Source organism: Vitis vinifera, chromosome 6 (assembly GCF_030704535.1).
Source record: "Vitis vinifera cultivar Pinot Noir 40024 chromosome 6, ASM3070453v1".
Taxonomy (NCBI): Eukaryota; Viridiplantae; Streptophyta; class Magnoliopsida; order Vitales; family Vitaceae; genus Vitis; species Vitis vinifera.
In genome coordinates, this window is record NC_081810.1 from 21,939,407 (window position 1) to 21,951,991 (window position 12,585).

General features: G+C 41.0%; 1 protein-coding gene across 1 annotated transcript in view; it reads left to right on the forward strand.

The window, feature by feature from the left end:
- LOC100241344 (AP-2 complex subunit alpha-1) overlaps window positions 1–2,462 on the forward strand; it is a 36,884-nt gene extending 34,422 nt beyond the window's left edge. Inside the window, exons 24-27 of the mRNA XM_002270352.4 lie at window positions 745–825; window positions 904–975; window positions 1,685–1,764; window positions 1,852–2,462. Of these exons, the coding sequence (XP_002270388.1) occupies window positions 745–825; window positions 904–975; window positions 1,685–1,764; window positions 1,852–1,987 (369 nt within the window). The 3' untranslated portion in view covers window positions 1,988–2,462. The remainder of the gene's footprint in view (window positions 1–744; window positions 826–903; window positions 976–1,684; window positions 1,765–1,851) is intronic.
- Window positions 2,463–12,585: the final 10,123 nt, after the last annotated feature.

Here is a 12,585-nt window from a genome sequence, read left to right on the forward strand (position 1 = left end):
ATTCTGAATTTTGCTTGGTAGCACTCTTGGTATGGTTTGCTATGATTCATTTCTTGCTTTGGTTTAACTGAAGCTAATTTTTTTAACTAATATTATATTCTCTCGAGGCCATTTGAATTTGAACTGAAAATATCTCTTGTTTTGTCTCTTCCTCTGCATGTTCTGATTTGAATGGGATTAGTATATAATTCTTATAGGACAGTGATAAGATGTTGGGAATAATCAAGCATAACTTGGCTATGGAGATGTTGCATCACCTACTTAATTTGGACCTGATTATCAGCTTCACCTTCCAGCTGTCTTGAATAAATTTCTTTGGGCCATATCAGTTTGTTGAAGAATTTTCCCCAAAGAAGATCATCCAATCATCTTACTGGCTTGTTAGCTGCTGTTGTTTTGGTGGAAAGAATACCCAAGGAAAATCTTCTCCTAGAGAGTAAATTTTAAGTTTTGGAGTTTTTTTTTCCCTAAAACCTGAAATGGTATTATAAATTTTTCCCAAGCTTCTTAATAATATCCGTTAAGATAAATAGGGATTTTAAAAAACGCCAAAAAAAAAAAAAAATTTCCATGAATTCTTCCAAACAAATGGACACTAGGGAAAAGGGATTCGTCTTGTAGCTGGTCTGTCGACCAATATTTAGCATTATGCAGGAATTAAATACTGTTGTAGCCTCTGGTTTTCATTTGCTATTATGTTTAAATGTCAAGATCTATATTAATATTTTTCTATAAACTGAGCAGGTTAGAGGTGTAAGACCAATGCTTCTTCTGGAAATGGCGAACTTGTTTAACAGTTTGCGGTTGATGGTTTGTCCTGGGCTTGTAAGTTCTTACTTTTTTTCACATGGACCTTTGTCATCAACATAAAAAAGTTGCTTAATGTCCAATTCTCCTTTTCAGGATCCTAATGCAAATAATCTGGTTGCTAGCACCACATTTTACTCGGAGAGTACACGGGCCATGTTATGTTTGGTAAGGGATATTTTTCCATCTTTAGCTTATTACCTAGCTTCTTATCCAGATGTTTGCATTTAACATTGAAAGTTTAGCTTTCGTTTGGTGGAGCTCATGTTAGGCTATTTAAGCTGAAACCACCAGTTCTTCTTTCCTTCAGCTGCATTAAAGCACCTGGTACTCAGAATGTTGTTCTTGGTTGAAGTCCCCATGTCCATTGAACTTAATTTATTTTTCTACTTTCAAGTTACTGAACTATTTTCATAGTTGCTCTGTCGTGGGGTTCTCGAGTTCTTGTTGGGGTTATGCTGCTTGACCTTCTCAGTGTTTTTATGCACTTTAACGAAATGCATACAAGATTATCTTCACGAAAGAAGGGATGCCTTGGTCATTTAAACTTGTCCAGATTAGAATTTTTAGGTCTTTGACAAAATTATTTAGTCTGAATTAACTGAAAAACAGAAACATCAGACATCCACAAAATGTGATACAAAAAGACAATTTTCAGACTAACAGGAGAGAATGACAAACCCCCGTTTATAATATTATTTTTCCCAAATATTAACTCTTATTCATATTATTTTCTAAACCTAATACTTGTTGGACAAGGGACAAGAATTCCTCTTGCCTAGTAAACTTGAACCTCAAATGGATGAAACAAGATGCATCATACTGTAGACTTTGAGGAATAATGCCATCTAATTGCCTTTTTTATATGATGGTCCAGATGAGAATTGAAACAGATCCGGCAGACAGAACACAACTACGGATGACAGTTTCCTCAGGGGACCCTACACTAACATTCGAGTATGTATTGTCATCATTGAAACTTTTACTTTTGTGTACTCTAGAAACTTGCAGTTTAGCAGAATGTTCTGAGATTCTCATAAACAGGTTGAAGGAGTTCATCAAAGAGCAATTAGTTAGCATTCCCACAGCTACCCGTCCACCAGCACCTGAAGTAGCCCAACCAACTAGTGCAGTCACCTCATTAACAGATCCTGGAGCTATGCTTGCGGGTTTGCTTTGATAAAGTGAAAGTGATTGATGTGTGAAGATTTGTTGATTATACACTTGTAAACCTGATTTATACGGCCGGCCCACCTATTTGTCCCCCAAGTTAGGAGGTGGGCATGGAAAACTATGATGCAGGGGCTGGCGGAATTAAAAGGGTGAGGTCATTTGTGATCGGCACAGTGTGAGTTGGATTTCTGGGGGTTTAGGTCGGGGCTTATTCTTTCTGCACAATTACATTGTGCCTTGGTGAGGTTTTCTCTGTTTCAGGGTGAGGGTTTTATTTTTATATATTTTTTCTCTTTCCTTTTTCCCCCAGGGTTCACTGGATTGGTTTCTGTAATACGATAATTGGATAGGATCCGGCCTATTGTATGAAGTAGGACCAATTGTAATAGGTTGCATTTGTTTGTCAATGCATATTTATATTTCCAATAAGAACTTGCGGGAGGGTAACCGATAGATTTGGTACGCTCTGCGTTTTTGGCTTTTGTGTTTTTTGTTTTCCTACCGTGATTGTGCGGCAGAGGAAGATTAATGAAGTCCGAGAAAGCGGATATGTTCATGGCATACGCATATGTCCAAGGAGGCATTCCTATGATCCTATCCAACAAATTTCTGCAACGATACCCGGCCCTTCCCCATGTGGCGTCTGTGGGTCTCAATGTGAAGGGGGCCTGTGAGTCTCCATCACCAGAGATTTTGATGGTCTCATCCGGATGGTGCTAATCAAGGTACCTTGTTATAGGACTGTCACTTTTACTAATGATTTAAATTAAATTATTCTTAATTGTTAAATTAAGATTTGTTATTGTTAAAAACGTAATGAAATAAAAAAAAAATAAAAGAGAGAGAGAGAGAGAACATAGAAGGAGGGAAAGAAGAAAAAAATGTGTTTGTTGGTACTTCATTTAACGAGAAAATAAATGAAATTTAAATGAGTGGATAAATAAATAATAAATAGTGATCATTTTATATGTTTTTTTGATATATTTATAGCATCCCCTTTGGATCTATAACGGTAATGTTTAGTACGTAGGATTAAACATGCTTTCCTAAAATATTATTTCCAATAGCCTATTTACTATGATTTCATTTTTAGGGGGATATGTAATAATATTTGTTTAAATATAAAAATTTGTTATTAAGAAAAATAAGAAATTTTTCTATATTTAATATTATTTGTAAATCATTTTATAATTTATCATCTAGTAAGTAATTTTTTTATTAATAATATTTATGATTAAAAAATTTAAAATTTATACATAATTTTAACTCCTTTTATCATTATAATTTAATTTTTTTAATCATTTTTTTATTTTGCAGAATGAGTGATATAAAAAAAACTGTAAAAAAAATTCAAAAATGAATTAGACAAACAAATCTATGATGCATGAGATATTAATATCCAACATCTCAATTTCATAATTGGACATGAGATATCCCAAGCTATTATATCCAATTTCATGGATCTATACAAAATAAAAAATGGATTGAAATACATATTTATGATTGAAAATTTGAAATTTAAAATAAAAATGTTATATTATGTTATTAAATATAAAAATTAATTTGTATATGTTAAATAATACATATATTACTATTGTTATATTATATATATTGAAAGTTCAAGTCCTATAATTCAGGATTGTTCTCCTTTTAGGACTTGTAAATTAGTTATAACTCTTTTCTTTTAAAACTCCTCTTGTATAATTGTAAGTTAGTTAAGAATTTTCTCCTTATAGGACTTTTCATGTGCAGCTATAAATTAGTTACTATGAGAGAACTTTCCTCCTTTTAGGACTCCTTTTTTATAGTTGTAAAATAGTTAAGACTTTCCTCATTTTTTTAAGACTCTTCATGTACAAACCTAAATTAGTTATTAGGGGATTTGAATGACCTTGTATATTGTAGGGACCCCTCCCCCTGATGACATGTGGCGCGCATCACTATCCGGAGCAAGTCCATCCGGACTCCCCAAGAGGACATGTGGCGCGCTCCCCTATCCGGACTCTCTCAGGGAGAAGCACACGGCACTCGCGAACATCACACCCGGACGATAGCATATCCTATCCGGATATGTTGTCCGGATCATTGACTGAAGTGAGCAAGCCTTACTACGTCATTCCGACAGTCTGCCACAACCCACGTTCTGCCGCTTGCAGAACGAAAGGACAGGAGCGATGGCAAGTCGCCTCCCACGATCTCTGACAACCGTCCGTAGGGTGATAATGGCCTTGCCACCACCTAGAGGCATCATGACGAGCCAAAAAGTCTTCCCACCATTAAAGAGGAGGGCAGAGCTTCTGACACTATATAAAAGGGCTTTCACATAAGGAGGAAGGTAAGCTGACGATCCTTGAAAAAGCCCGATAGCTTAATCTCTTGAGCCATGACTAACAAAACCATCGGAGGGTGTGTCTGGACATCTTGTCCGGACATCTTTTGCAGGGAAGACTGAACCAGAACTCAATCTTGGTTGAAAGCATGCGTCCACTTGGCAGCTACGTGGATCATTGGGACGCAAGGCATCAACATTAGTGCCATCTGTGGGAAAACTCTTATTCAGTCGACGGAAAGGATGTCCACACCTTCCAAAAGCCGCTCGTCGGCCAGGGGAGGAGAAGATTATTTCGAATGGTGCCAAGCCATCGAGAGAAGACAGTTGGAAAGCGAGCGACAAATGCAGGCTCTCCTCCAGGAGACGGCGAGACTGAGAGAAGAAAACACTGTGTTGCGTATCCAGGCTTCATCGACGGGGCCTCCTCATGGTCAGTGCTGAAGAGGCCAGGGAGCAAACTCAAGGCTTGAGCCAGAGTCAATATACCTTGGGACTGTGGGGGCCATCCCCGAGACGGGCAATGTGAGACCACAAGAGCGACACACGCCCATGCACCAAGCTCCCCAAGAGGAAAGCTCGGACTCTACTCGTCTCTCGTAAAAGAAACAGCGTGACAAGAGACCCTAGTTGTCAGACGCGATCCGCGCGAGGCTAGGCCCACAAGAACCTGGGAAGACAAGGCCGCTAGTAGCCACAACCTGGGGAGCGCACCCTAACCCCCTGGTCACTCCCATGGTGCAGAACGTCTTCCCGCACCAAACGGTACGCCAAGCTGGGAGAAACCCCCCAAACGAGCCACCCACTAGCTCCATCAGCAAAAGACTGGACGACATGCTCTCCATGCCTTTTTGCTCGCATATTATTCATTACAACTTCCCAAGGGGATTACTCGTGCCTAAATTCTCCACATACGATGGGTCCAGCGACCCCTTCGACCATATCATGCATTATCGACAACTCATGACTCTCGATATAGGAAACGACGCGCTGTTATGCAAAGTATTCCCCGCCAGCCTACAAGGGCAGGCCCTCTCATGGTTTCACCGCCTACCTTCCAACTCTGTTGATAATTTCAGGGACCTGTCGGAAGCTTTCGTGGGACAATACTTATGCTCTGCTCGGCATAAACAGAACATCAGCACTCTGCAAAATATAAAAATGCAGGAGAACGAGTCCTTGAGGGAGTTCGTGAAACGGTTTGGTCAGGCCATGCTACAGGTAGAGGCTTACAGCATGGATGTTGTCCTGCAGATCTTCAAGCGAAGCATCTGTCCAGGCACCCCATTCTTCGAATCGCTCACTAAGAAGCCTTCTACGACGATGGACGACTTGTTCCTACGCGCGAGCAAATACTCAATGCTCGAAGATGACGTGCGAGCAGCCACCCAACAAATCTTGGTTGCCGGACAGGCATCCAGAAGTGGTGCGGAAAGAAATGCCAAAATTTCGGACCGGACAAGGCCGTTCGATCAAAGGCAGGAAGAACAAAGTCGCCCGGAACTACCGCCCCTCACACCCCTTTCCATATCCTATGAGAAGTTTCTCCCTATGATCCAAGACATGTCCATATTCAGGTGACCCGGACCCCTCAGAGTGGACCCATCCAAAAGGGATCATAGTAAAAAATGTGCCTACCATAAAGAGCATGGTCACACAACGGAGACCTACAAGAGCCTCCATTATTTGGTCGAAAAGCTCATAAGGGCGGGACATTTGAAGCAATACCTCCGCTCAGACGCCAGAGGTAGAGACGTTTCCCGAAATCACAACTCTGGAACCCCCAGGGTTCCAACCGTCCCCAAAGTCATTATAAACTATATCAACGGAGGCCCATTGGACGAGGAATACGACTCCAAACGAAAGAGACAGAGGTTGTTGCGGACAGCATCAGTGTGTGAGCGCGACAACTCCATACAACCTGAGATAACTGGGGGGGGCCTCGCCCCATAGATGGGACAATCATTTTCCCACCAGTAGACCCCACATAGATATTGCAACCGCACCGCGACGCCCTCATCCTGTCCCTGGAAATGGGAGACTACGACGTGAGACGTATCCTAGTTGACCCAGGCAGCTCGGCCGATCTTGTACAAGCATCGATAATTAGCCACATGGGACGCAATCTAACAGGCCTCGAAAACCCTAGGCGAATTTTTTCCGGATTCAACAGAGCGGCAACTACCTCCTTGGGAGATATTGTACTGCCGGTCCAAGCTGGCCCAATCACTCTCAACGTACAATTTTCGGTGGTACAAGATTTATCACCCTTCAATGTCATCTTGGGGCGCACATGGCTGCACTACATGAAAGCTATCCCCTCTACGTATCATCAAATGGTAAGCTTTCTTACCAATGATGGGCAAATCGACCTATACGGCAGCCAATTAGCCGCTCGCCAATGCTATCAGATAGCACGAGAAGTAGGGACCAGCCAGGAGGATAAACCCCTCCCTGAGTCCACCCACACACTTGACCAATAGCAATTACTGAGTCCGGCGGACAAAGATCCCCCGACAGCGGATCCCTTGCAGACGATCCAAATTTTGGAAGAAGGTACTCACCTTACATATATCAGTTCCCTCTTGATGCCTGAAGAGACCCGGAACATCCAAAACGCCCTCCGACAAAGTTATGACGTCTTCGCATGGGCGCATTCTGATATGAAGGGAATTCACCCTCCATCGTCTCTCATAGACTTAACGTCTTGCCAACAGCAAGGCCCGTCCGATAGAGGGTTAGACGTTTTCACCCGAACAGGCAAAAGATTATCAGGGATGAGATTGACAAGTTGTTGGAGGCCGGATTCATTAGAGAAGTGGAGTATCCAGACTGGTTAGCAAATGTAGTAGTGGTACCCAAAAAGGAAGGCAAATGGCGGGTGTGCGTCGATTACACCAACCTCAATAATGCATGCCCAAAAGACAGTTTCCCTCTACCACGGATAGACCAAATTGTAGACTCCACTATTGGGCAAGGGATGCTCTCCTTCTTGGACGCTTTCTCTAGATACCACCAAATCCCCATGACCCCGGCCGACGAAGAAAATACAGCCTTCATAACGCCACACGATCTTTATTGCTACAAAGTCATGTCGTTCGGACTCAAAAACGTTGGCGCCACTTATCAGAGACTGATGACGAAGATCTTCAAACCTCTGGTCGGCCGCACAGTGGAGGTATATATTGACGATATCGTGGTTAAAAGCAAAACCCGAGAAGAACATACCATCCACTTACAAGAAGTCTTCCACCTCTTAAGGAAGTATGGCATGAAGTTGAATCCTTCTAAATGCACCTTTGGCGTAAGTGCTGGCAAATTCCTGGGATTTATGGTCAGCCAAAGGGGGATAGAGGTTAGCCCAGCATTGAATTGCTCCTTGGTGAAGTAGATAGCGTTGTCCGCGGATTTCTCAATGGATATGGCCTCTCCGTCCACAAGCTGAACAGACACGCCATTCGGAATGCAGAAGCGTTCACAAAACTGCCTCACGTTCAGCTTGTCCACGGATTTTTCCGCATAGACCACTCCGGACACACCTTTACCGCTCTACCCGGCTACACTAGACGAAACAACATCTTTTTTCGTAGACATTTTTAAGAGTGGGGCCGAAATGGAACCTACAAGGCAGGATGCCAACAGTAAAAAACAAGGACCCGGCCCCACAACCCTAATGGAAAAAATGCCCAGAAAACCTAACGTCTTGGCTCTACCCCAAATAAGGATCGGTAACCCACAAAAGGTGCAGAGGGGCAACAGGAGCCCTAACACAGCCGAAACAAAACCAGAATCCCCCGAAAAAGCCCTAAAAACCAATACCGACCCCTAGTCGCAAGTAACTTGCCCAACAAGCCAGAAACAACCGCAAAACAAACACAATGAGGAGAAGGCAGGAATAGAGAATGTACCGAGTGTAAACTGGCAAAATGGAGATGAAGTCCGCTATACAGTCACCGTCACGACACGAGTATTGCTGGCAGAAACCCTAGAACTTCACTTGCAGTCGAAGATACGCAGAGAGCTGAAGAGAGAGCACTACCAACAGAAATGCAGAAGAGAAAAAATATAGGCGTAGTGGGCTCGATCTGCTATTTAAAGAGAGACAGCCCCTCGGTATTCCAAACATCTAGCCGTGCCGTTATTGAAAAGACACGCTGCTTGGGAATTCCCAGGGACGACGACTCGTCATAAATGCTCTTCTTCTTTTTCGCCTCCGCGCACCACGTGGCCCAATGAGCGCAAAAAGTAACATAAGTTTCAAAAACAATCATTTTTAACTCGCCCATTATGCCCGAGCAAAATCGGCAGGTTAAAAGGGGGGCATTGTAGGGACCCCTCCCCCTGATGACACGTGGCACGCATCACTATTCAGAGCAAGTCCATCCAGACTCCCCAAGAGGACATGTGGAGCGCTCCCCTATCCGGACTCCCTCAGGGAGAAGCACACGGTACTCGCGAACATCACACCCGGACGATAGCATATCCTATCCGGATATGTTGTCTGGATCATTGACTGAAGTGAGCAAGACTTGCTACGTCATTGCGATAGCCAGCCACAGCCCATGTTCCGCCGCCTGCAGAGCGAAAGGACAGGAGCGATGGCAAGTCGCCTCCCACGATCTCTGACAACCGTCCGTAGGGTGATGATGGCCCTGCCACCACCTAGAGGCGTCATGACGAGCCAAAAAGTCTTCACACCATTAAAGAGGGAGGCAGAGTTTCTGACACTATATAAAAGAGTCTTCACACAAGGAGGAAGGTAAGCTGACGATCCCTGAAAAAGCCCGATAGCTTAATCTCTTGAGCCATGGCTAACAAAACCATCGGAGGGTGTGTCCGGACATCTTTTGCATGAAAGACTGAACCAGAACTCAATCTTGGTTGAAAGCGTGCGTCCACTTGGCAGCTACGTGAATCATTGGGACGCAAGGCATCAACATATATCATGAATTATCCTTTCCTAGATCAGAAGAGGCTAGATATATATTCTGGAGTATCTCTTGATTTTTTTGTGAATAAGAATAATTCAAAATTTCACATGGTATCAAAGCCGACTGAACAAGAGATGGAATGATTGAGAAAAATTTTGGGTACTCTCGATAAACAATCGAGTATGTGTTACTCATACTTTAATGGCCTTAGATTTGTCCTTCACACTAACTCTTAGGCCATTGACTCAAGAACCACATTCCACATGACCACTCTTCTCACTATTTTTTTTTTTTTTTTTTTTTATAACCGTGGATGTCCGGGCCAGCTTACGCACACCTCGACTAATCCCACGGGGCCCTGAAGTTAACGACCGGGTAAACCTCCAGTGGCCCTGAGGGGACTCGAACTGGTGGACCACTCTTCTCACTATTTTTCTTCATATAGTCCTTGCCCTAGTGAGAAAAAGATTTCTATTGTTGATGATTCCTTACCACAATTACTGGTCAAGGAAAAATTAATCTCAACTAGTACAAGATGTGTTACATGTACCTAAACTTTTAGTTAACCTTGTGTCAATCAAAAAATTAAACAAAGTTCCAAATTGTTGTGTAACCTTTTTCCAAAATTATTGTGTTTTAAGATCAAGTTATGGGGTTTTACTACCTCGAAAAAACCAATGGGTGTATTAGCTGAAAAAATTAGTCTTCTCTATCCTTCTTGACTATCACTACACCTTCTAATACGAGGCAAATTTAGTTTCATCACCTTTGTCCTGGGTATCCCTCATTTAGAGTTCTTTAAACTATGTTTCCTCTGTTATTTAAATTAGCTGATGTAAATATTTTCCATTGTAACATTTGTGAATTCTCTAAGCATCAATGTGTTTTGTTTCCCTCAAGTATACAAAAACACATTTTCCATTTACTTTGGTGCATGGTAATATTTGGTGTTTGTCTTGGGTTTCAAATGTTTATGATGCTAAATGGTTTGTGCCATTCATTGATGACCATACAAGAGTAACATAGATTTCTAGTTAAAACAAAAGTCTAAAGTGAGTAATATATCTCATGTTTTTATTCCATGGTTAAAAATCATTTCAAGGTTTGTATAAAAGGGGTTAAAATTAATAATGCAAGGGACAACTTCAACCAAGTCTTATCCCCATACTTCCAAAATTCATGATTCATCTTGTGTTGATGCACCCCAAAAAACGAGGTTGCTAAAAGAAAAAATGGTCATCTTCTTAGTGTAACTCAAGCATTATTGTTCCAATAAATAGATACCAAAACCTTATTGGAAGGAAGTTGTTTTAACTATTGCCTATTTCATTAATTGAATCTCATCTAGAGCTTTAGGATTCAAGAGTCCCATGGAAGTATTTGCAAAATTCATTCCAAATTGTCATATCACCTATAAATTGAGTCTGAAGGTTTTTGGATGTGTCATTTGTTCACATTCATGCACATAACCATGAGGAGTTAGATCTAGGAGCATTGAGATGTGTCTCCCTCCTTCTAGAAAGTTTTATGCATTTTTTTTTTTTTTTTTATCAAAAGTCTTGTGTATCTATGGATGTAACCTTTGCAATATATATATATATATATTTCTCATGTTCTTATCTTTAGGGGGAGACATTACCTTAGGAAGATAAAGATCCCTTGTCTCCATGGGGTTGACCTTCCTATGTTGCCCATGATTTCTATCTCAAAAACTAATTTGACCCTTGCTATCATTGACAATTTTGTCCATAATATTCCAAATGAGCTCGAATTATAACCATCTTCAAAGACAATGAACTAGATCCCTCCACTAACACCAATCTAAAACCCATTGCTACAAAACCATTACAAGTATACTTGAGGAGAAGAGCAACCACCATTGAACCTGTGCATACTCAATAGTCTAAACTGAGGCCAACTAATAACCCTGTTTCTCCTAGTACTTCAAATGTTTACAATGATCTTAATTTACCCATTGCCATAAAGAAAAGGCATAAGACAATGCACTCAAAAGTTCTTATAACTTCTCCCAGTCCCACAAAAGTTTTCCCACTCATACAAAAGTTTTCCCACTCATTTGTAAACCATAACCACTCCAAAAAAAACCTTGCTGAGGCACTTAATAATGAGAATTGGAGACAAGCTATGAAGGTTGAGATGGAGGCCTTGGAGAAAATAAAACATGAGAAATAGTAGAGTTGCCTTAAGGATAAGAAACCAATTGGGCGTAAATGGGTACATACAATACAAAGCTCATGAGTCTTTGAAAAAATGTAAGGCTAGGTTGGTAGTTAGAGGCCACATGGAAACCCATGAGGATGATTACCAAGAAACCTTTACTCTCATACCTAAGATGAATACCATGAGGGTGTTATTATCATTGGTGGCTAATTTTGGTTAGAGTTTACAACAATTTGACCCAAAAAAAAAATGCATTTTTGCATGGAGACTTAAAAGAAGAAATCTATTTGGAAATTCCTTCAGGTTTTGGCATTGCTCTTAGTAGTAGCAAGGTGTGCAAATTAAAGCTTATATGGCTTAAAACAATCTTCAAGAGCATGGTTTAGGAGATTTTGTAAATTGATGTTAGCAATGAAATACAAACTCAGGGTGATCACACTTCGTTCATCAAGCATTCAACTTCACGAGGAGTGACAACTTTGTTAATGTATGTGGATGATAACATTGTTTTTTATAATGATCTTTGAGAAAAAAAGGCTTTTCACCAATGTTTAACTAGAGAATTTGAGACTAAAGAGTTTGGTAGATTTAAGTATTTCCTAGGAATCGAAGTGACTCATTCCTAGGAGTGTATCTTTGTTTCACTATAGAAATATGTTATTCATCTTCTCAAAGAAATCAAGAAACTTGGATGTAAGCCAATGGAAACCCTCATACCATCAAACCACAATTCAGCAATTCCTTAGAGGATGGAACTGTAGATCATGGCATGTACCAACAACTAGTGGGCATCTACCCATATTAGATCGGGTATTGCATATGTTGTGAGTATTATTAGTCAATTTATACACAATCCCGAAGACTCATCTCCATGATGTCTACCAGATCATATGTTACCTTAAAGGAACTTTCGATAAAGGGTTGTTGTTCAAACTAGGTATGGAGTTGTGCTTGAAAGCTTTACATGAATGCAAATAATGTTAGATCAATTTTAGATAGAATATCAACGTCAAGGTCCTATATTTTTCTTAAAGGAAACCTAGTTACTTGGCCCAGTAAAAAAGCAACCAATAGTCACAAGATCAAGTGTTGAGACAAAGTTCCAAGCAATGGCTCATGGAATTTTGTGAATTGTTATGGCTTAAAATTATTTTAGATGATCTT